The 25,643-nt window shown below is 46.1% G+C and overlaps 1 protein-coding gene across 1 annotated transcript in view; it reads right to left on the reverse strand.

Annotated features, from left to right (window-relative positions):
• The window catches only part of TUBB6 (tubulin beta 6 class V), a 47,505-nt gene extending 22,477 nt beyond the window's left edge, over window positions 1–25,028 (reverse strand). The window contains exons 1-2 of the mRNA XM_086965251.1: window positions 24,626–25,028; window positions 21,555–21,663 (exon numbers count right to left, since the gene is read on the reverse strand). Coding sequence (XP_086821377.1) covers window positions 21,555–21,663; window positions 24,626–24,682 — 166 coding nt within the window. The 5' untranslated portion in view covers window positions 24,683–25,028. The remainder of the gene's footprint in view (window positions 1–21,554; window positions 21,664–24,625) is intronic.
• Between the last annotated feature and the right edge of the window lie 615 nt (window positions 25,029–25,643).

The following is a 25,643-nucleotide window of genomic DNA, read 5'->3' on the forward strand; positions in this document are numbered from 1 at the left end:
AGCTCTGGCATATTTCCAAGAAGTGGAAAAGGCCTTTGTTCTTCCTTTGTTGCAGAAACAGACATTGGACCCAAAAGACCCCAATAATTATAGGCCAATTTCACGGCTTCCACTTCCTGCCAATATTCTGGAAAAAGCCATGAATATCCAACTTAGTGCGTTTCTTCAATCTAATAACTCCCTTGACCCGTCCCAGTACGGGTTTAGAGCAGATCATAGCATGGAGTTGGCTCTAATAAAATCCACTGAGGAAATTAGAGAGGCTCTGGAAAAAGGAGGGAATGCCATACTGATCCTGTTGGATCTGTCCGTGGCCTACAACGCGGTCCATCACGGAGTGCTGATGGACTGGCTGTCTGACGTAGGAATAGAAGGACGAGCATGGAAACTCCTGCAATCATTTCTATCTGACAGATTGCAAACTGTGGATTTGGACAGTAATAAGTCAAAGCCACTTTCCCTCCCATGTGGGGTGCCAAAGGGCTTGTCCCTTAGCCCGACGCTTTTCAATATCTTTGTGGCCCCCCTGCCAGGAGTCATTAAATTCTTTGGCTCCCAACTCACCCCCTATGCTGACGACACTCCAATAGTGTTGTCACTGACAGAGGGGGCGGAAAATGAAACAGGGGCACACTTCCATGATTGTATGGGTGCCATCTCTGGTTGGATGTCCTCCAACTGTCTAAAACTAAACTCTAGCAAAACCGAGGACATAAAGTTTGGAAACAATCCACTTGTGTGGACACCCAAATGGTGGCCGGAAGACCTTGGACCCTGCCCCTCACCCACTAGGAAAGCAAAAAACCTTGGGGTATTGGTGGACAATAAGCTCACCATGGGTGACCAAATAAGTATGGTGATTTCGGCCTGCTTTTTGGCAATGAGAATCATAGGAAAAATCTAGTTTTTCCTCACTGAAAACCTTAAGCAGTGGTAATGGCCCTTATAATGTCACACCTTTACTACTGTAATGGCTTATATCTTAATGTTCAGAAACAACATATTAATCGGCTTTAACTTGCCCAAAATGCAGTAGCCAGACTGCTGTCAGGTACTCCGAAATTTGTCCCTGCAAAGGAGGAGCTTAGGCAACTTCTTTGGCTCCCGGTCAAACAAAGAGAACGCTTCAAAGCACTTTGTACCATCTTTAAGGCCATTAATGGGGTAGGACCTGATTTCCTGAGGCGTACATTTCAATGGTATGTCCCTGGAAGAATGTTACTCTCAACAGGAGCTAAACAAGTGCTAGTCCCCCGCATTCAAAAAAAGTTAACTGGGGAGGCAGGAGCTTTATCACCTGTGCTTCTAGGGCATGGAATGATTTTCCCTTTCATCTCAGGAATGCCCCAGATCTCCTCTCCTTTAGAAAAGGGCTGAAAAATGTCTTTTTTCCCAGTAGCACACAACTTTATGTTCCCCAGCAGGCAGTGCTTAGTGCCAAGACACCCTAGGGTAACTGTGCACTCTATAAGCGTGATTAACATAACAAGGATGGGCTAATTGACAGAGAGAGCCTCTAGGAATCTGCCCACTGGTGCCGCAGTGGGGCCTGTTGCCTGGTGGAAAGCTTTTGCAGGCTAAGACAGAATGCTTCATTCCAGGGATGGTGTCAGGTCCCTTGCAACATAGCAACCATACCCAGGCATAGGTCATGCGGTAGTGCCCACAAGTGCCACTTTCCTCCCTTCAGACACGACTTCTCAACTTGCTTATTATATGGCAAATGTTCACTTGCTCATCAAGTCCTGTGCACAAGCAGATAGCCCATCAGACAATAGTACTACCACCAGTCTTCTGTAACCAGCTCTTGCATCCTCCTTTCTTGAAGAGATACAGTTAGCTTTCTCCAAGGCCTTAACCGCATCGCTGCTGCGGCGATTTTTGCGCTGTGCGGCTTTTTTTTAAAAGCCGCGTTACATGACGAACTCAGCTCGTCATCAGCACACGCCACCCGTGGGTGATGACGAGCTGAGCTCGTCATCGGCATCGAAAGGGTTAAACACATGGCTTGCTTGTGGCCATGTGCCATGCAGGACGCTTCAGTCAACCAGCTACCATGAGTTCCTTCACATGTGTCTGTGGGGATAGTGGGTCTGCGGCCACATTTACGCGGAATTGGGGTAGGGCAGCGGCGCAAGTCTACTTGCTGTGCTGCCCGGTGCCAATGTGAAAGGGCAGGAATTCTCAGTATTTATGAAATATGGTTAATTTCTGTCCCTTCCCCCTGCGCTGGCGCACAATGGGCTGCCTAGTGCCAACGCAGGCACCCTTGCACCATCAGAGGGTGCCTGCATTGCATGCAGGATTGTTTTTGTGCCGGAAGGGACACCTTCCTGGACAAAAACAATTCTGAGAGGCGTTTTTGTCTTTCTAGGTGTTCTGCAAAATGCAGCACACATTAAAAGAGTAAAAAACGAGGAGAAAGAAAACATTTCTCCCCGTTACGCCTGTTCTGGGGAGGCGTAAGAATTTAGCGCTTCCCCAAGTTTATATGATGCTGTAATTCTGGCGCAGTGTCAAAATCCATGGGTGTTGCTTGGGAACACCCATGGTAACGCCCATGGAACACCTTCCTAACACTGAGTAAGATAACGCAGCAACTTGCGCTACTTTAACTCACTCTAGATCTATGGGGCCATTAAAAGCCACAGCGGTGGCTTTGCGTCGCCTCATAGATATGGTTGAGAGGTCTGCACCACCCGATCCTCAGAAAAAGTGACGCTCAGGTGGCACAGGCTGCTCATAAATAAGCCCGTAGGTCTTTATTTATTAGGTACAGTTAGGTAAAGAAAGAAGTTTATGTTACAGTAATGCACAAAAAAAGGCAGACAGAGCTAACACTTTCCGGAGCTAAGATATCAACCCCGGATGGCATTAGAGCTCTTTAAACATTTGACTCTAAGTACTAGAAATTTAGCTATAGGGTGTTTTAGTGCCAGTTGACTGATGTGTGCTGCCTTCAAATGTCACTGTTGCTGTCCTTGGTTAACCCCTTATATAGTGACAAGTGGGTTGATTCCCACAGTTCTTTGTTGCCTATATTTGCTACATAGTTCTGTGACCTGTTTGACTCTTGCAACAGATTCTCCCATGTGTCAAGTAGAGCAGTTTGGTGGGTCTGAGCCCAAGCTGCAGTGACCATGGGAAAAAGCTCAAACCCCTACCACCCAAGCTGAACAGGAAGTCCTAACCACCGAAGGTATTTTTCAGTTAATGGAAATGGGAAGGTGGTTTAAGTCAAAGTCTTACTGACCACTCGCGACAAATCAGGAGATCTAGTTTGAGCTCAAACTAGCTGTCGTCATTGTAGCTAATGGTGCTAGCACCAACAGTGGAAAGTATTGTGCTTCAGGGGCCTCCTTCTCTTAAGCAGTTTTTACAGCTAAAATGTTTCTGTGGTGATGCCACCCTCGAGACCTAGGGCAGACAGTTTCCTACTAGCAAAAGCAGTGCACCTCAATTTAGGGCTTGGTGCCACAGCACCTTTAAATAATGATACCTCTGGAAAGTAAACCGTAGATGGATGGTTCGAATGTTTCCAGAATCAGAGCAACCAGTATCTACCAACAGCCACATCACAAGGACACACTCTCTTTCGAGGATACATTCAGAGACTTGTGTTGCTGTTTTGGCTCAAATTGAACATTGTAGGTAAACCCAGTAGGAGAAATCCAAGCTCTTGAAACAACATACAAACACACATACTACACATAAAACCCATCATTCCTTATAAAAAAGAAAAGTGTACAATGAATGAAAATATACTCATGAATGCAGAACCCTTTAAATGTGACGGGCACTTGGATGTTACGGCGCGCACAACCGAGCCGCCCACCTGTAACCATCACATAATCTTCAACATAACACTAAGAACACATCCATCACAGATAATAAGTCCCTGAAGATGGTTATTTCGAAGATCAGAGCTATTCCAAGTATCAAAATAAATACACAACCCCAGCAGCTCACCCGAGTCACTAAAACACATTTTCATACAACACAGCTCAGAAGCACCACATATTTGAACATCCCTGAGCTCCCAACAGCACCACACTCTTAAAAATACATGGCTCTGACAGCACAGAACACACTAAACGTACACCCACCCAACACCCCAAAGATATCCTCATTTAAAGGGATAATGTGGCCCAAACAAGACGCTTTACTATCAGTTACTTCAGACTTGTACTCCAAGCCAAGCAATGCACACACTAGGGGCCATATATCAAGAACGGGTGATAACATTATTGTCGCTTTAGCAGCAGGAAACGGCTGCTAAAGCGGCGATAAGGGCCTTGATAATATGCCCTATAGAATTCCAATAGAAGCCCAGGTTTGATGTCCTTCACACCAGAACCTGGGCTTCTATTACAATTCTATAGGGCATATTATCAAGCCCATTATCGCCCGTTCTTGATAATATGGCCCTAAGTCTCCAAACAAGCACATTCCCATATTGGTAAAGATCCCCAACTACACACACAAAATAATACTATTACAGCACATATACCACAAGTATATATTTTTAAAATTCGCTTATTGCCACACACACACTATGCATGATCTAACTCACAGTATCAGAAAATAAACAATAGTGTGATTGAGTACTAAAGACCAGGCCTTGAAGGTACCAAACCTACAACAGCAGTGGGACGCCATACTGATGGCAATATAGTAATATACATATCACTATAACACAACCTAATGTAACTCAACATGCCATGAATGTGGACTTTGTAAGGGTTGGTGCAAGAAGGTATCAATCTGATGCTTTTTAGAATGTGTCTTTGTGGAGGACATTATTCACAAGCTTTGTAACATACAAACACATCATGCCACAGAATGTAACCCATCACCTCCATCGGAGGAGATGTGAAGGAGCCCAATTTTGGGGGACTGAAATTTTTTTCATGGTGTGAACAAGTGTTTAATTGGATACTGTGGTTCCCGGTGAGCCCCAGACTAATTTTTGAGGCTCTGCAGTTATTATTGGGGTCTGGGACTCAATGTTCCTCACAAGACTTTGACCGTGAGCAAGAGAGTAAAAATAAAACAGAGGAGAGAAGCAGGAAAAGAATGACGGGAAAACTGTCTCAGAAAGAGAAAGTAGGAACCTGCAAGAGTGAAATAAAGGAGCAGGGCGTGTCAGATAGTGGATGGAAGAGCCATAAGGACGATTGAAGACCATGATCTTACATCATATGCTGATGACACCTAGATTGTGGTGTCTTTACTACCAGGGATGGAAGAAGGAGTAGCAAGGAATTTTCAGGACTGTATGCTGACGGTTTGTAACTGGATGGCAGTTAACTGCCTCAAATTAAATTCATCTAAAACTGAAGTCATAGTGTTTGGGTCAAACACTAACTTTTGGAGCCCAAACTGATGGCCAGAGCAGATGGGCAAGGTCCCTACCCCAGTGGCTAAGGTGAAAAACCTGGGGGTGTCGATCGATGATCAACTCACCTTTCATCCCCAGGTCAATGCACTATCTTCTTCTGTGGCCTATTTGCTCAAATCCATCCATAAGATACTTCCATTTATTCCAGGCAGTGACAGAAAAACAGTGGTCACGACGCTGGTCATGGTAAGGCTGGATTACTGCAATAGTTTATTTCTTGGTGCCCAACAGGGGGTACTTAATAAATTGCAGGTATTACAAAATGCGACTGCCAGGCTCATTTTGGGGATCCCAAAATGTGTCCCTGTGTCCCAGGAGCTGACTAAGCTCCATTGGCTCCCAATGCGAAAGAGGATACTATTCAAAGCACTATGCCTAGTATTTAAGACCTTACAAGGCAAGGGACCCTTATTCTTTTGGCAGTACTTTCACTGGTATCGTCCGACTAGAAATCTTAGATCAGCTGACCTGGGGCTGATCACTGTGCCTCGTATTAGGAGAGCACGCTGGGGAGGCAGAAGCGTTGTGCTGGGCGCAGCCAAAGCTTGGAATGCCTTGCCCCACGCCTTCAGTAATATGACGGACCTTATGGCCTTTAAAAGAGCATTAAAGACATGGCTGTTACCCAACTGATTCCCGATCTGCCTCTACTTCAGGAGTGACACTTAGCGCCAGGACGCCTACGGGTAACAGAGCGCTGTACAAATGTCAAAAATAAATAAATAAATAAACTGCAGCCTTGGTATTATTTGCGCCAATGATTAAAGCACCCACCTTGGGTTTTTAAGCAGAACTTTGGGCACCTGCTCTCATTCAATTGCAAATTGAGCACTGGTGTGGGCCACCACACTCTCTACCCGCACTAAAAATTGGGGTGCGACTACCTACTCATATACTCATAAACTGATGAGGGACCTGTAGTGATCTCCCTTTATGGGTGGTTACAGTGTGAAAGCCTCCCTGGCCATCAGTCATTGAACACCCTCTGTGGACTCCCAGATTGTTAGGGTTGACATAAATTAAAAACAGTGCATGTCAGCGAAAGCTGTACAAGAGCAAGATGGAGCACCGTGGCCTACAGCGCGAGGACTTCCCTTTAAAGAATGGAAAAATTTACCAGAGCCCAAATTTCTTTTTTTTTGTGTGAGTCCCCAACAATAATTTCCAGAGACGCCACCGACAGTGAAATGTCTGCAAAGTATACACATCGGAGAGGGGTCTTTAATAATCGCAGCCCCTGATCCAAAAAATCAAAATAAGAAACTTATCAGACACCAAGACATTTCCTAGAAAACTTGTCATGGTCCAATAGGGGAGGAGGTGACAAATAGTGCCAAAGAAATCCAGTACTATGGGGATGGTAATTGTCCAAGGACAAGCATTTCACTTCATTGATTGAAAAAAACCTACATGAACTGGAGGTCTCACCACAGAAAAAGCTACAACACTAGTCAAAATAAATACCAAAATGACTCGCCAACATGGGTGGTTCACTTCATCACTGAGATGGACATCCGTCTGTTACAAATTAACCCTTAATAATGGCTCAGAACCAGAGTTCAAGTCATTTGCATTACACTAATAATAACTTCAACAAGCCCCCTACAATTACAGATGTAAATTTGGCGTGCTATTGTAAACAGTATCAAATTCCAGAAAATCATGATCACTATTTTGATAAGAAAGATTACAATACTTTTTCAGTGTCACTATCTGGAATGTTTCTGATAACATTCCAACAGCAATACCAGTGATTTCACTTAACAAGGGAAAAACTATGGTAGGTTCATCTGTTTCCCATGTATGTTTGGGGAAACTTCATAGTGCCATACAACAAGCACTTCCTGTGCATTAAAACACTCCTCTTAGATACAAGCCGCAGATGCCGCACACAATACTCAGGTAATGACTTTACCCTGCATATTGCTCTTTCAACACAGTGTCTGGTCGCCATGTTGCTCGTTACACCAGTAGTTTGTCGTACAAACTATTCATGTCCAGACTGGTTTCACTTTTGACATTCAAGGCACTTCTTATTTGATGCCACCTCTGTTTCCTTTCCAGATATTTAAAACACCAATCATGTCCTTCATTAAAACTGTCTTAAGTTCAGATAGCTATATTGACAATAGCATTCCCTGCTTCATGGGTGACCTATACAACAAAGCAAAACAAGGTTGGAAGGTCCATAAATTCTCCCTGAGTAACTAAAAGCACATAGGCCGCAACCAAGCAAGTGACTGACAGTGCTCAAGCCTCGATTCTACAAGACCAGTGGATCTGATTTTTGGGGCTACCACCATAAATAATGCTTCCATGATCAAAGACTTCGCACAAAGCGTTTGTGGCTGCATTTCAACCAAGCTCTTAGGACTCATACTGGTTGGTGAGTCCAGAAGGCTATGTCACGTTAAGGTCTCCCCCTGCCTTGTATTGGGTTGTGGAGGGTTAGTGGAAAAGACAAAAAGGACAAGTACATAGAACTAGGCAGTGCATCTGAGACAATGTCTGTAGGGTGCAATAGAAAGAGAAATAGACCAGAAGCAGGGAAAAGAGCAGACAGTCTCAGTGGGATGCCGAGGTGCAGAGGCAGTGACAGAGCCTTCAGGAAGAGGCCAAATTGTGAGAGGGAGAACCAGGGTACTAGGTGCATGGATCCGTTATGGGTGGGAGAGAAGTGGAAAGAGAACTTTCCAGTAGCGGATTTATAGGGGCTCCCCTGTGTTTTTCTTGCAAGCAACAACTGTCCGTTGACGCTTACCCCAAATATAGAAGTATAGAAATATACAAGCAAACATCGCCTACCACCTCTATGCTGACAACACCCAGCTGTACCTCGAGATATCCTCCCTCAATGACATCCTCCGACTCAACACCACACTTTCAAAAGTAGAAAATTGGCTAGCACTCAACCACCTCAAACTCAACCCATAAAAAAACAAAATCCTTGTCTTCTCCAATCACGAACAACCCCCTCAGATCCCTTGACTCTCTTAAATGCAAACTTACTCCAGCAATCTCAGCTAAGTCACCAGGGATCTCTCTAGACACAAGTCTCAACATGAGTTCCCACATAAACCCCACAGCAAATGGCGCCCTCTACAACGTAAAACTCCTCAACAAGATCAAACCTTTCATACCCCCCTAATGACCTATAAATCGCTACCCAATCTCTAGTTGTGTCCAGACTTGACTATGGAAATGCCACACTAACTGGGACAGCTAAAACACAAACAGTCCCCATGAGAACCACCCTAAACGCAGCAGCAAGAATGGTCACAGGTACCAAAAAATGCGACCACCTCACCCCTGCATTACAGGACCTAAAATGGCTACCCATCAAAGCATGCTGCGCTTTCAAAACTGCCTGTCTCGCCCATATTGCCTTACACACAGGCAAATCGGACTACCTCGCAGCCAAACTCACAAAGCTGGACAATCAAGAATCCTAAGAAGCTCCAACTCGCTCCTCTTAATCCCCCCCAAAAAGACATAAAAAGCCCTCTCCTGCTCTTTCTCAGGGAATGCCCCTAAAATCTGGAACTAGCTCCCTACCCACTCAGGGCTAAGGACTAATCCCTCCTTTACAAACTTCAAGAGACAACTAAAACTATTTCTCCTCAAGCATCATCCTATGCATCTGGTCGATGACCTCGATCTATGTGACCTCCAGTACTCCAGATGCTACTCACTGTATTCTGTAAAACGCTCTGATACCCCTCGGGTCATGCAAGCGCTAGATACAACTCCAAAAATAAAAAATAAATAAATACAGCATAACGCTATTCATGTCACCCATGCTGCCAAGTGCCAACAGCTTTTAATTGTCCTTCCAGTATCCCACTTGCCTTTGATATGAACTCATAATTGTGTAACAGAAAACAAATCTGCAGTAATGCCATCTGGAGAGGGTGGTAAGCAGAGTTAATGTCCGGAGCAGAGAGCAATCACTTTAAAGGATATTCATTGCAGCATGCAGATTACAATACTAAAATGTAAACAACGTGAGGACTTTCATGACAGCAATAAAGATCCTCCAGAGTTTTGATCAAGTCATGCCTGAAGGAAATTTCTAATATATATCAGACAAAAGATCATACTTAGACTAAAAGAACAATTAAAAAAATGTAATAAAATATGAAAACATTTTCAGGACATTCTTCACGACTGGCAGAACTTTGCTTGTGAAAGTGTAGGCTATATTACCCTCATTTATATCTCAGGTCTGCCTTGTTCAGTGGTCAGCTCTTTTTTATATGGGTTTGTTGTCTGCAAATAATATATATATATATATATATATATATATATATATTCATATTCATTCATATTTCACTGCTTTTAGTTCGCCCAGCTCTGCGTATGCCTGCAAAACACAAGGACTGCTATCCTGGTTTCCCCACGTTACATCTACCCAGGTTTGAGGCATCCTGGGAGTTGCAGTTTCAGTACCATCACGCTGCAACTAACGATCACAGGATTGGGGGAGGCGCGCACTGCACAATCACGAGTGCCGCAGAGATCTATAACAGCTGGGCGCACTAACTTCTAGTTGAGCAGAGGCGTCCGAGGAAGGCTCACGCCGAAATGCATCACGCCCTATCTGCACTCAATAAAGAACCTCTTTTCTAAGTCCCCGTGTGTGGCTCCTACCTTCTGCAACGCTGGAGGGTGTTCTGGATGTTATTCGTGTCGACCAGAGACACGATATGGAGCTCACGTTTCTGAAGTTGGCTGTCTGTTTTCTGGTGTCTGCGCAAGCAGTTTGGTTCTCGTCATGGGAGTGACATCAGGCAGCTCACCAGCGGGAAAGCAGGAGAAGCATGGGACGTTGCTGACTGGCAGTCCGTATTTCACACGGACGGTGCTGGTATCAAGTTACCGGCCCACGACCTGGCGGACCTGTGCCCTGCGGGTTGAAACGATTGCGGGGACTCGAGAGGCTCTTGCTGACATTTTCACTGCTTTTAGTTCGCCCAGCTCTGCGTATGCCTGCAAAACACAAGGACTGCTATCCTGGTTTCCCCACGTTACATCTACCCAGGTTTGAGGCATCCTGGGAGTTGCAGTTTCAGTACCATCACGCTGCAACTAACGATCACAGGATTGGGGGAGGCGCGCACTGCGCAATCACGAGTGCCGCAGAGATCTATAACAGCTGGGCGCACTAACTTCTAGTTGAGCAGAGGCGTCCGAGGAAGGCTCACTCCGAAATGCATCACGCCCTATCTGCACTCAATAAAGAACCTCTTTTCTAAGTCCCCGTGTGTGGCTCCTACCTTCTGCAACGCTGGAGGGTGTTCTGGATGTTATTCGTGTCGACCAGAGACACGATATGGAGCTCACGTTTCTGAAGTTGGCTGTCTGTTTTCTGGTGTCTGCGCAAGCAGTTTGGTTCTCGTCATGGGAGTGACATCAGGCAGCTCACCAGCGGGAAAGCAGGAGAAGCATGGGACGTTGCTGACTGGCAGTCCGTATTTCACACGGACGGTGCTGGTATCAAGTTACCGGCCCACGACCTGGCGGACCTGTGCCCTGCGGGTTGAAACGATTGCGGGGACTCGAGAGGCTCTTGCTGACATTTTCACTGCTTTTAGTTCGCCCAGCTCTGCGTATGCCTGCAAAACACAAGGACTGCTATCCTGGTTTCCCCACGTTACATCTACCCAGGTTTGAGGCATCCTGGGAGTTGCAGTTTCAGTACCATCACGCTGCAACTAACGATCACAGGATTGGGGGAGGCGCGCACTGCGCAATCACGAGTGCCGCAGAGATCTATAACAGCTGGGCGCACTAACTTCTAGTTGAGCAGAGGCGTCCGAGGAAGGCTCACGCCGAAATGCATCACGCCCTATCTGCACTCAATAAAGAACCTCTTTTCTAAGTCCCCGTGTGTGGCTCCTACCTTCTGCAACGCTGGAGGGTGTTCTGGATGTTATTCGTGTCGACCAGAGACACGATATGGAGCTCACGTTTCTGAAGTTGGCTGTCTGTTTTCTGGTGTCTGCGCAAGCAGTTTGGTTCTCGTCATGGGAGTGACATCAGGCAGCTCACCAGCGGGAAAGCAGGAGAAGCATGGGACGTTGCTGACTGGCAGTCCGTATTTCACACGGACGGTGCTGGTATCAAGTTACCGGCCCACGACCTGGCGGACCTGTGCCCTGCGGGTTGAAACGATTGCGGGGACTCGAGAGGCTCTTGCTGACATTTTCACTGCTTTTAGTTCGCCCAGCTCTGCGTATGCCTGCAAAACACAAGGACTGCTATCCTGGTTTCCCCACGTTACATCTACCCAGGTTTGAGGCATCCTGGGAGTTTCAGTTTCAGTACCATCACGCTGCAACTAACGATCACAGGATTGGGGGAGGCGCGCACTGCGCAATCACGAGTGCCGCAGAGATCTATAACAGCTGGGCGCACTAACTTCTAGTTGAGCAGAGGCGTCCGAGGAAGGCTCACGCCGAAATGCATCACGCCCTATCTGCACTCAATAAAGAACCTCTTTTCTAAGTCCCCGTGTGTGGCTCCTACCTTCTGCAACGCTGGAGGGTGTTCTGGATAGATAGATAGATAGATATATATATATATATATATATCTAACCAAAAAAGTCGCCTGCTGTAGAAGACACCACTTCACTGGTCAGTATTGCCACAGTTCGTTTATTCAGGAAACAGCAGCCTTCGGGCAATGCAGTGCAAAAATAACATAGTCCAACCCCAAGTCCCTGGTTTGGACTATGTTATTTGTGCACTGCATATATATATATATATATATATATATATATATATATATATATATATACACACACACACAGATATACACAAACACACACAATGGTCGCTAACAGTTCAGAGTAGGCTCAGTGAGAGCTGATCACAAGATTATAATCATTAGATGTACTCTACCAGCCCTTTTGGTAGTCCAACTCTGCAGCAATTTAATAAAACATAAGGGGTAGAAACAGCCCCGATCAAAGGCTTGGAAGCTTCTCACTCTCTCCTGGGTCACATACCATATTTCCCATCTGCCTTACATAGTTACCTAGGGTCATATTTATCAATCTTTCAAGCGGCGCAGCAAGCCACCTTGCTGCGCTGCATGAAATGGAAGGAATGCACTGTATTTACCATTATACAGCGCATTCCTGTTTTTTCCTAGTGCTGGTGCACTTTTTGCTGTCTAGCACCAACAAAGGCACCTTTGTATTGTTTGCAAAGGTGCCTGTGTAGTTAGCAGGATTGTTTTTGTGCCGACAGGGACACCCTCTGTCACAAAACCCATCCCAGGAGGCATTTTCCTCTTTCTATGCATGCTGCAGAATGCAGCACACATAGAAAGAGGAAAAAACAAGGAGAAATAAAAGGTATTTCTCCTTGTTACCCCTCCCCTAGAAAGGCGTTGAATTTGGACACATTCCAAGGTCTACCTCTGATGGTAAATCTGGGAATGCGTCAAAATCCATAGGTAAATGGATGGGAACACCCATGCTCCACCCATGGTACTCCTCCCTGAGGCAGAGTGAAGCAACACAGCGATGTGCGCTGCATTTCATTACTCTGGATTTATCAAGCCATGCAGCGCCACATAAGGTGGCCTTGGTAGCTTGATAAATCACATTAAGCATTGCATCGCCCTTGCGTGGTGTAAGGGCAACGCAAAACCTTCATAAATATGTCCCCTAGTCCCTACCAAAACAGCCTAATTGGATCGTTCCAGTTCATCGCTGGTCGATACTTGGTAATGCCTCTGTCCTTCCAGTATTATACACAATCTGACTCGACCCACCACACCAGTCCCTTAAATACCCTTACAGGCCCTCGTTATGCAGCACTAAAGAGCTGTCACAAGTGGGTTTTCCCGATATAAATACTCATCTAATATAATATTATAGCGCCTGATGAAACACTCCACATGCTGCACTCCAGGGCCGAACCCTCTGGAAGTTAAATCTCTTCAGTATTTCTTTAACCACCACAACTAAGCATCAATGTATGTCAGCCTGAAAGGGTAAAAATGCCAGCTATTCGAAAGTTTAAAAAAACAGTTTCTTTCTGTCAACACATGCTGAACAAACCAATCCTTTGGCTAGAGATCCAGCAAATGTTTGCCAGAGGTTAGCCCCAGAGCTAATTTTAGAGCACCGGAGGTCGTATCATGAACACGTGCGCTCATGTAGGGCACAGCCGTGCACCTGTTTTATGCGATTAGTGTCCAAAGTACATGCATTGTTCTGGGAATTTATCCAATTTAGTGCATGAGCTGCAGAAAGCACTGCCCAAAATCAAAAGAGAGCAACCACTGCTCTTTCTTTCGGTGACGTGTTGTCTGCAGCGCATACACTAACTCAGAGAAATTCCAAGGTAAATGCATGGACTTAGGACAGGGCAATGCCATTAAAAAAGGCGCACAGCTGTGCACTGCGTAAACGCACAGGTTCATTATACGGGCAGCATTCAACAATGTTATTTATTTTGTGGCATTTATATGCAATATCAATTAAAACGTTTAAAAGTATAAAAAAGATATAACATGGAATGAAAGGAGAGAGCTTTCCATTAGTCCTGGCAATGAGGTGCACAACTTATTACGAAATGTACGATTGTGATCAAGCAAAATGCTATCATTAACGGCGCAAGAGAGCCAATGGCTAAAGTTGGCTAACCCATTGCCTATTCTGTATGCAGTGATGGGCAGACGCAAAATGGGAATGACAATTTAACAGACCAATGGATAAACAGGCCTGACCCAAAGTCTCTACATGTATGTATGTATATATGCATACTTAGTTATGTGATTATAGCTTTGTTTTTAAGTCGAGCCTGGGCAGCGCGTATTAGAGTATGGGTTGAAGCCTCGCCCACTCTCCGCCCATATTTGTCATTGGCTTGTGTCATTGCCCTTTGTAAATGCTGGCTTCTTACTCGTTAATAGGTTTGTTAGTCCCTCCTTAGTACCACCGTGTCTTCATTTGTAACCTCCCATGAGGACTGGCCCTTTTTCTTGAATGAATGAAAGAAGCTTTATTCGATTTTGTTTTTTAAAATCATGAAAGCGTACAGAAAAATGTCAGTCAAATTAAAAATAAATATGTACATTCAAGGGTAACATAACTTCAATTTCAAAAAGACATTACCCCACCCTCAGAGTTCAGTGGTGTGACATATTATTCAAGGGGTTTTATCCCTCTCTAGAGTAAAAATACACGGGTTTGTCCTTTAAGGTGAGTAGACTCAAAAATTACGACAGTTGTGCAGTGGATCAAATCTATTGAAAACAGAAAAACTAGTACCACTAGGTACCTGGGCTTCCCCACCCAACCGGTGGTGGTAAGCTATTGTTGGTCCTGACCGGGGGATATTTGGCCTACAGGGGTAAAAATCAAATAAATCCCAAATATGTATTGGGCCATCCCCTTCTTGAAGCGGACAAGATCTTAAATATGATGCGATGTTCCGGTTCCTGAATCTAACAAGTACCAAGTCCCCTGAAATGTTTTTTGGTAGTGGGCCCAACCAGCCCACCCTTCTCACACTCAGGATTCCGCCATCTTTGCCCAGTGGTAGGGGTCTATTTCTTCCCATCCAAAAGATAACTTTGTTTAATAGGTCCTGCTGTCTTTCAGCTTTTCCCATCGCAGGTGCTGGTACTCCTGATAGGACGGACACGTATGGCGCGGCTTCTGGCGGAAGGTGTATGTATGGTAGTTTGCGTACTGTCTTGACCTCTGAGGGCCTTGAAATAACAGATTTGAAAGGAGCTTTTGAGGTAGTTGATTCTGAGATTTTAGGGGATTGTAGGGTGACTTGCATGCTTTTGTGGATGGCAGTTAGCTTAGCTCTTGGAAAAGTGGTAATTGGCTGGGGTCGGTTCAGTGTTACTGGATTGTCGATGGGTTTCAAGATAGCCGTGATTTTATTCTCTAGACCCGAGAGCCTTTCCCCTATAGCGTTGATTTTTTCTGTTAATGGGGAAATGATGGTTTTAACAAGTTGTTCAATCTGAGTCAGAAAAGAGATCTGGGAATAAGATGTTAGATCATCCAGTTTGACATCAGTCTCCATGGTGATAGGGAGATTATGACCAGACAGTGCGGGGCTTACAGATGGTTTGTGGAATTTGGATTCAGTCCTTTCGGCATTGTCCTCATCGTGCTTTCCTTTAACGGGTAATAACCATGAAAGTACAGAGGCTTGTGTGTTAACTTTGTTTGATAAAAAGGGGAATTCATGTGTACTGCCTTTAGTATTTGTAGTACAAGTGCCTTTAGCGAGAGAGGGTGCATCCACACTGACATACTTAGATTTGCATAGACTGTTTAGTTCATCCCACAAGGACAGGTTATGCATTCTTGGGGAGTATAGTGGAGGAGATAGCGTACTAGATGGAGAATAACAGGGACAGTTTATGTCTGTCACATGAACAGTATGCAGGGAGCTTATGGTAGTCGTTTGGTGCATTTGCGCCGCTTGCCCTGAACACCCCTGCGCAGCAAAGTTTGTACCCCCCTTACAGGGCATATTCAAAGGGGAGATGGTGATGTTACAGAAGAGAGGTAAAATAATATATGTACACTATACCTCCTTTAGCAGAAGTTACAAGGGGGGTGGCCCGTCCCGTCCTGATCGGTCCACTGAGGGCCACAGAGGGCCCGCCCTTTGCCCGGGCTTAGCCCCGGGCGCTCCCGCGCGCGACTCACGTTGCGAGAGGTGTTGCTTGTTTTTCAGGCGCCTCCAGGCGCGAAGGTAGCGTCAGGGACGCGACTCGGCCGCCGGGGCACCTGGGGGTTGTTGTTCTTTGTCCCGGTGGAGCTGAGCTAGTTTGCGTGGCTGCCGTTCCCCTCACGGCGCTGGACTGTGCTGTGGTGATCGAGCCGTTGCCCTCACGGCAGTTAGGTAGGGCGAAGCAGGGGGACCCTGAGCGCTCGGCGCTCCTTGTTTTTCAGGCGCCTCCAGGCGCGAAGGTAGCGTCAGGGACGCGACTCGGCCGCCGGGGCACCTGGCAGTTGCAGTTCTTTGTCCCGGTGGAGCTGAGCTGGTTTGCGTGGCTGCCGTTCCCCTCACGGCGCTGGACTGTGCTGTGGTGATCGAGCCGTTGCCCTCACGGCAGGTAGGTAGGGCGAAGCGAAGATATACTGAGTTGTTACACAGTATATCTTATTTAGTCCGTAAGCACTGTTTTTTTAATGAGTTTCTCCTACTGCAGGCACGACATGCGCGCTTTCACTTTCCAAGAAGCCCGGGACAATGGCTGCTGTTTCTTTGAAATGAAATAGGTCTCACATTTACAAGAGTTTGAGCTATTAGCATTGTAAATGACAATGCCTTTTATTTATTTTAATTATCAAAACCGATAAATAAAAGGCATTGGCATTGTAAATGCCAATAGCTTAAACTCTCGCAAATGCAAGACCTATTGCATTACAAATTCTTGTTTTTAAGAAAATCAAGGCTTGCAAGACATCTAAAGCTGTGTCCAGGCCAGACCTAAAAAGGGAGAGGCATTCCCTCCGGAAAGCTGAAAAAAATCCAAATTATTACGCCAAGATGTGCCTGTAACTATAACAAACATAAAGGAGGCTTTGACAATGGCCCACTTGTGCGGACTATTTTGAAGCCTCGGAGCAAAACAATGGAAGCAACTCTTGTGGGAGCAGGATGGAAATCTCCTGCCAAATCAGGACAGATTTCCTTCTGTTAAATCCATAATCTCCGCTCTCACAGCGCCGTGGAACAATGAGTGATTCTGAGTCACTCAATATTGCCATTCCACTGTACATGAGCACTCGATTGATGATTCTGATTCTATATTGATAAAGTATGGTTTGACAATATGCTCATGACTATTTTCATAATAACACAAATTGATCACAGTTGACATTTTGTATTTATATGAATTGAACTGTATTAGTGTCTTATGTATTGCCCTGTTGTGCATTGAATTCTGTTGGTGTGCATTGAATCGTGTGGCTGTGAATTGTATTGTATTGGTGTGTCTTAACATTTATTACTGTAAAATGTACTACACTGGGGCACAAGAAATTGTCTTCATGTGCAATGTAATCTATTAGCATCTATTGGATTATATTAGAATCACCTGTATCGCCTTCCCTACGGTACCACTTCAGCCCTTTAAGAGAGGGCTGGTGTTTCCACACCCGAAATTACTGTGTGAGAATACTTTTCCCAGGTTTAGCTGGTACATTTATTCCCCCAGTAAATCCACCAATTGGCATATTTAAGGAGTTTTATAAAGCGCGAACATGACCCGTCCAGGTATCGGAGTGCTGTACAAATAGCAAAACAAGTTAAACACAAAAAATGCGGAACAAAACTGGCAAAAACAAGTATAACTACAGACAGCACTATGTTGTACAAATAGCAAGCAGGAGACCAATTAAATTTTCCACCCCCTGCATAAGGTGGAAAATGTTGTGTTCAAGTTTCTCAAGTCATTAATCCATATCCGTTTTGATATCTACTAAAAAAAATCTTCGAAAGAGACCTTATGAAACCTAGAGGCCTTTGAAGTCCTCATTTTAACACCTAAACATGGTTTACAAATCTCCAAGCAGTTTAGACAGTTGTCTAGGATTGATACCTTAGCAGACTGTCGAACTTCCTGCCAGTGCCCCAATACACTGCTAGACAGAAATGAGTTACTTTCTGTGGCTTGTACTGCAAAAGACAGCTCCAGTGTAAGGAGTGATACAGCCCTAGGCAAGTGACAGTTAGCCATTTGGGCCCCCTCACTCTCCTAACAGGTAGGCCGATTTAGAGGGCATGTGTTGCAATCTGGCGCCATCTTCAGATGGTACTACAAGTAGCTTACTATAGTGAACTTAAAGTGTGACCAGCCCTGCTTCTAAGCACATGTAGACTTGTTTTGGGGTATAGAATTGGGGTTCAGGCTATGGCCTTTGTGGTTTAGGCTTAGGAATTTCGTTTTAAGCTGAGAGGCTTTGACTCAGGGGTTAGAAATAATCAGCTAAAAGTCAGTGGACTCCGTTTATGGCTTTCAGTTTGTGAAAAAATGTCATTAAAGCAATGAAGCAGGCGGTGCTTGTGCAAAACGTGCTCAGTGCTCTCTTATAAGTGATAACAAAAGTGATAAAAGAGGCTCAACGTGAGTATCAAGAACACAAGAACAACACAGCCCATCAGTGCAATGAACAGAATATAGTGGGTCTGTGAGTAAAGTCGATCACATTCCGATCCCTATGGAAATCATCGTATATGGGGAACCCGAGACAGTGCTGAACAGAAAAAATTAAATTAAAAAAATTAAAGGCATCCAAGAAGGGAAAATATAGGAAATAGACACGTCAGCTCTAACTATTATGCTCGCCTACCTTCATAGAAAGATAAAAAAGGTCTGACTAGAACCGAGAAAGTAATTAAAAAATGCAAGACAAGTTCGCCCAAACAAGGAAGTAGTGACAAATATTGGGCTCACCTGACATTAATTGCAGTCAAAGGAAATCTATGATCGCAAAGAATAGGCCCATAATGCTGGACTAATAAATGAGGATGACCAAGGACCAGGCCTGTAGCACGATCTGTGCAGGAAAAGGGACACCAGTCAGATAGCTGAAAAATCACTTGGGGTTGGGGGAGGGGCAAGGTAGCTGGTGAGGAGGATCATAAATGACATACCGGAATCAGGTAGTGAATTGTCCCCAATATGTAAGAAGTGCTACTGCTGCTGGTGGGATGCAGGCAGCCAGTTGTGCATGCAAGGAATCTGAAATCAGAATGGTTGAGAGAGCTACACTGAAGGAGTGCCCTACAAATAAAGAAGGACTGAGGCCAGAAACAATGGCAGCCATGTTGGCTAAAATGATGACCCATGCATGCAGTGATTACAAAAAATCAAAATAACAGCTGCATCACATCAGGGGATGACTGATCATAAAAGGGTACATTAAGGTCAGGTATTAAAGCAGATATGATTTAATGGAAATTTAGAAAGTGACCAGAGGAAAAACGTAAGTGATGATGAGCCAGGCTCAAAAGTGCCCTAGAAATGAAGAGAGAAGTGTGGCCAGAAAGAATGGTGGTGGTGCTGGGTAAGTCATTGCCTTACCCAACATGACCACCACTGTTCCTGGTCATCGCCTTACCCAACATGGCTGTGACTTTTTCCTAATCATTCATTGCCTTATCCAACATGGTGCTTTGACTGTATGTAATTAATGACATGTGAGCCCAATAAGTACCTCTATTTCCTTGTTTGGCCGTATTGGGACTCTTGTATTTTGTATTTCTTTCTCTGTTCTATTTCCTTTCACAGAGTTTTTTTTCATCTTTCTATGTAAGTAGGTGATTACAATATTACAATATTTAAACTTGACACGTGCCTCTTTTCTAACTTTTTCTCCTTGTGATGCCTTTAATTTTCACTGTTTCAGTGCTCTTAGGTTCCCATTTACCTATAGTCCTGATTATGATCCCCACATTCCCAGAGGAATCAAAACTTTGTTTACTTTAATCATGGTCCCATTATATTCTATTCATTGCATTGACAGGCCTTGTTATTCTTGCTTTCTTGATACACATGTTGATCACATGTTATCACTTTTGTGTATCAATAGGAAGAGAGCACTAAGCACGTTTTGCACTAGCACCCACTATATCACTGCTTTTATGAAATCTTTTGCAAATTGTTCCATGTGTAAGTAAACCATTTGGTACAATTGTGGCTTTGTTTGATATTAGGGATCACTGTCCGTACTGTTATAGCCATACCCCAGGACCCTAGCGATTCTCAGGTTTCTCTTGTTCTGATATTAGGTACCCCTGTCCGTTTTGCTATAGCGTTTAGGGCTTATGTGCTCAGATAGTATTTCTTAGTACAGACCTTCAGGTTTTAGCCTTAAGCAGAAAAGATAAGGTTTAATGTGTTCAGCCAGTGCTTAAAGGTTGTGTCTTAGGTTTATGATATAGGCTTTGAGCTAAATATTATGATTAGGAGTTTAGAGTTACAGGTTTAGGGACTTATGCTTATACTTATCTATTAAGGCCTAAGGGTTAAGCTGAGGCTTGAAGGCATATACTTAGGCCGGACTTAGGGTGTAGGCTTGGACTGAGGATTTCAGGGTTAGGTGCATTATTTGGTTTATGGTTTTAGGGCTGTAACCTTAGATTAGGAAATTCGTAATTTAGGCTAAACCTCAAATGTTTACAAATAGCAGTGCAGCCTTAATGAAGGTACTCAGACTTCGCTGTACAGTTAGTGGCTAGGGGCACATCCCTCTGCACCTTAAAGGGTGTCTGGGACCCTCTTCTTTGCACTCGGACCCAAGCTCTGCCTGGTCCTCATGCCACTTGCTAATCACACAGCAATCCACACAAACTGTAACCTGTCTATCTTTGCTTGTGCCAATACTCCTGAGTATCCTGGGCTGGAAACGCCTGTAAGGTGACATGTGGACACTATACAAAACTAGTAAATTAAAAAAAGTTTGGGTTTGTATTACGACTAAGGGTTGAGGTAAAATGTACAGTTAGGTTATGGTTACTCCAGGTTAACTTTAGACTTTGGTTTGGTATTAGAGTAAATCGTAATTGAAGTCATTAGTTCGGCTGAATAAACCAGGTCTTCAGGGGTGAGTGTGTCACACTGGTTCAGTCTTAGGCCTTTCCAGTGGCCTAGCCAGTGAGTCATGGGTCCCAGTGCTAGGAATGAAATGGGCCCAGTGGCTGCTGTGTAACCTATAAATACAGCAATAATCAGGGTTCCTGGGGTTCAGCTGAGCCCCGGCGCTACTACACCTGCTGCACCACGGGCCTCTCTTCGGAGACTGCTTTCAATGCTGCCACCTGGTGTGTGATGTTGGACTGAACCCGAGCTCCGTTTTCAGCCAGGCTTCTGAACAAAAGGAAACAACGATGTGTTTTCACCCAAAAATTCTGAGCCATCGAGTGCCCCTCAGAAACCCTTCACGTAAACTGTCTTCTGTCCTCCCTGTGGTGAAACAGTCGTGTGTTTCTAAAGAGGGTGGAATGCCTTCCACCTTTTGAGGGGATTGTGACTACTTTCTAATGCCATAAAGCTAATTTTGGATGGACTGTTGGCACCACAGGGCCGGCTGGGTGAACCGCAGGCCCCGCGCGCAGGCGCGAGCAGGGGTGTCCTCGTGACGCACAGACAACTTACAGGACGACTCGTTGTAGTAGACGTTGATTCTCTCCAGCTGCAGGGCGGAGTCGCCGACGTAGCTTCCGGCTGGATCGATGCCATGCTCGTCGCTGATTCCTTCCCAGAACTGAGGAAGAGAGCGGGAGAGAGAGTGAATAAACACAGCTCAGACAATTTTGCGCATTTTTAAAGGCTCCTGTGGTCTTATCTTATGACTACTTCTGTCAAATTACGTCAGCAAGTTATCTTTTCAAGATGTGAAACGGCCATTATAGGGAGGGGTTGTGTAAGTGCACCAGTTAGATGAGGTATAGATGATGTATTCGAAAACAAACTGTCTGAGTTCGGCCTAACTTTACTCCAGACAAGGGAAGGGCTCCCCCTGCCCGACAGTCTGTGGAATCAGTCCGGGAGGGGGCGCTGGGCGCAGGGGCAGGCAGCAGGTGGCAACCGATAATAATGACTGGTGATTTATTCATCGTAGAGCGCGGGGGGCTACGTGGTGACGTCCTGAACCATCTTTCAAGGAGAGCATGCTGGCATCTCCGAAGGGTGTGCAGAGGGCAGGAGAGAGGGCGACAACAGCTGTGGGATTCCAACTAGAGCACAACGGCGCAGCAACGTCCAGCCTGCCCTGTCCGCCCGAGTCTCACTCCCCGACACCCTACGACTTCCATGTCTGCGCTGCCACTTCCTGCCTTCCATCTGCTGTCTCTCCCGCCTTCCAACTCCAGGATTTCACCCTGCCCCTTATCTGTCACCCTCCCCTCTCTCCTCTCACTCGTTGGCTCACCCTCTGCCTCCCCCAGCCCCCCATTACTCGCTGTATCCGGCGGCATGCTTTGATTTTCTACTTCCTCACAGCTGTCTGGCGCATTCCTTCTTTCTGCCTGAGACATGCTGGCCTCATACGCGTGTCATTCCATGTCCCTTCTCCTTGATGTCACTTCCTTCATCCCACGTCTCTTTTTCATCCCTTTTCCCTCACTGCTGCCAGTCCACCAACTTTCTCCTATCACTCAATGATTCACTAGCTGTCAATCCTACCCCCTCTTATTTTCCGTCTCTTTGCCTCCTCCCTCTAGCTCCCTCAGCTTTCACTCCCTTTGCCCCTTCCCACATACTGACTGCTGCTCACTGCCCCGCTGTGTCTCGTCACTAACTGCTGCTCGAATCTCACTCCCTGTCCTACACTGCATGCCCCTTCTCCTGGCTTTCACTTCCTGTACCCCGCACCTGACAATTCCTAGCTCCTTCGGCATGTCACTATCCGCCTCCTGGAGCTGCCTGGCACCCCACTTCACTGACTCCAGTCTGTCACATCCGAACGCTGTGCCCTGACCCCCTTCTGCTTCTCACTTGACCATCCCACCTCCCATTTTGACTGTCACTCATTGGCTTCTAGCGCCTCCCTCCCCCAACGACAGGAGGTCATTTACAATGTCTATGAAAGCAGGGAGCAGCACCCTGCTGTGACCATGCCATGTCCCTACCAGTTGGCACTGGCCTGCTGTCATTTTTTTATAGCTCGCTTCCTTGAACTGGGTGGGATTTCCTTATTGGGTTGGTGTCTCTAAAGTGGATGTTATTAAAAGGCTACATTTTGAAAAAAAGTTATGGAACAGTGGCCTTCTGGCACAAGGGGTTGCAGAAAAGTGGTCCCTCTTGGACTTTTCTATAGGTTGCAGTTTAGATGGCTCAGCCAGAGCGCTCACATTTCCAATTAGCACTCCGGCATGAGCAGTCCTGCTGCTCCAAGTATAAAACGAGGTCTATATTTATCAGAATGCGAAGAAAGAACCTGGAACGGACGAGCTACTCGAGGGCTTTAAGACCAGCTCTGTGGGTGTGACATATTTCCGAAAAACTTTAAGTGAATGTCAGCTGGGCTATACAAGTTCCATGCAACAAAACATGCATTACATCAATGAAGTCTCACTACAAACAACGTGGACTCGATACCACCTGTTCCTGGAAATACGAATATTGTCAAAAGCTCAACCCAATAGCACAGATCATACCGGCGTGGTCTTCCTGCAGCCTGTAGATGCCTCGCTTGGGCGTGGCGGCCTGTCAGCTGCTACCACGTGGCTGGCTGGGTGTAGCACGCCAGACTGAGGCCTAGCCGCCCCGTCACCCCTCTTCGTGCAGGGGACACCCACCCCTTTTACATGGGATGGGGCAGACACACAGCAGACCCCAGGGCCCTGAGAGCAGAACATGTCCCTCTTAAATAAAAGGCGGTAAGAGAAGACAGGCGTGGGCAGAGGGTCACGCGGCCTAAGGAAGAGGGACGAATCGGGTCAAACAGAGCGGGTCCCGCGTGATCAGGAGCCGGGGCCCGAGGTGTGCATACTATCTCGGAAGACGTTATGTCGTACATGCAGAAGGACCGGTGGGTGCTGGAAGAGGGGCAGCCATGAAGAGGTACATGCAGGGTCAGACTGCGGGATGCAGTGCACGGTCAGGAAAAGGACATTTATGGTCAGAAAGAGTGTCACGCGGGGCCAGAAACCAACTCTCCCACGGAGATTCACTCACAGAGATGGGTGGAAAGGATTATCTGAAGAGAGAATGTAGTTTCCATATTCACTGACAGAGATGGGTGGAAAGGATTATCTGAAGAGAGAATGTAGTTTCAAACATGGAACTTTTAGCCAGAGGTATGAGAGATGTCCTATGGTGCACACACAATGCTGGTAACCCAGGCCCCTCTATGTGCTTCTAAAAATGTTCCCAAAGTATGCGCGCTAAATTAACTAGAATGGACGAGCAGTTAGCGCCTCGAAGCTGCAGCGCACAGGGTGCGACCAGGGAGCCCGGAGACCACATGCATAGAGGAGGCATCCCGTTGGCTTCCGTCAGGGGAAGTATCCGAGGACTCGGGCAGAGGGTTGCTTCCTGGTGGTAAAAAGTAATTGGGAAATTGCCAAAATCGAGTGGGGCATGGGGAGATGTCTACGACCCCGGTAAAGATCCTTTCGCCATTGAAAGAGACAGTGGACGGAGTAGCTATCCTCTCTCTGGTGGCTCCGTGGCGAGGCAGTTTAGCGCAAAGGACCCTCTCCTCAGACCCCTACCCTACTTACCTTGGTTCCGATCTGGTTGCCGCACTGGCCGGCCTGGATGTGAACTATTTCCCTCATGGCTGCGCCTGTGCCCTGCTGTTGCACTGGGAGCTCCGGGTGAAGCTGCTTCTTTTCACTCTGCCCTGTGCCTCCTCCGCCCAGCTGTGCGGCTCCTCACCCTCTGCCACTTCACTGCCAAAGCATCCAGCCCTGCCTCCCTTCCCCGCCGCTGAACTCCGGACAGCCTGCCCCCGGGGCCGGGTCTGCAGCTGAGTGGTCCATCCACCCATCCCTCCCGGCAGGAGGAAGAGCCTGGTGACGTCAGAGGGGAGGGTGGGGGCCGTGGCTTACTAAAAAGGCTATACTCGTGGGATTCAGCTGGTTCCCGTTACATACTGGCATTCACCCCCACGCCAGCCAATGAACAGATCATGGGCAGGAACACTGCGGCATCTCCTGTGACCTCACCATAGCGAGCGGCACACCTTGCATGCTTATGCGGAGTGTAAGCCAATGCCCGGCTCACCTCCAGAACGCAGATAATTTGACAACCCCCGAGCTTTACACGCACGTTATATACTCATAATAAAAGCAACATAATAGCCCCACTCTCCTATCACGTGGCTGTGCGAATCGGAATGTGTGTAAAGAAACACAGTGAATTATCTCCTATGTCACTGTATTTAACTCGCACGTTGTTTCGTTAGAATAAAAAAATTTAGATTTTATTGTTATCCCCAGCATTGTAAGGGATATGCAATTTGCTTTTGTTCATAAAATGGTTTGTTGTACACGCTGGGTTTTATTCACTTTTTAGATTTGGGGTTTGGGGGAGGGAGCTGATTTCTCTAGACTCGTGCCCTCACATTGTGAACAAAATCTGATAGAATCTCAGATCACATGCTGTGGCTTCATCAGTTGTGGTCACTGCTTGGCATGGAAAGGCTGTCAATGGCAACTTTGGGAGATAAATCTGATTATACGAAGATATGGCCCCTTTATATCTATTCTCTCCTGTGAGTTTCGAGAATTTACTTGC

The sequence above is a fragment of the Lissotriton vulgaris genome, chromosome 4_1, assembly GCF_964263255.1.
Source record: "Lissotriton vulgaris chromosome 4_1, aLisVul1.2, whole genome shotgun sequence".
Lineage (NCBI taxonomy): Eukaryota > Metazoa > Chordata > Amphibia > Caudata > Salamandridae > Lissotriton > Lissotriton vulgaris.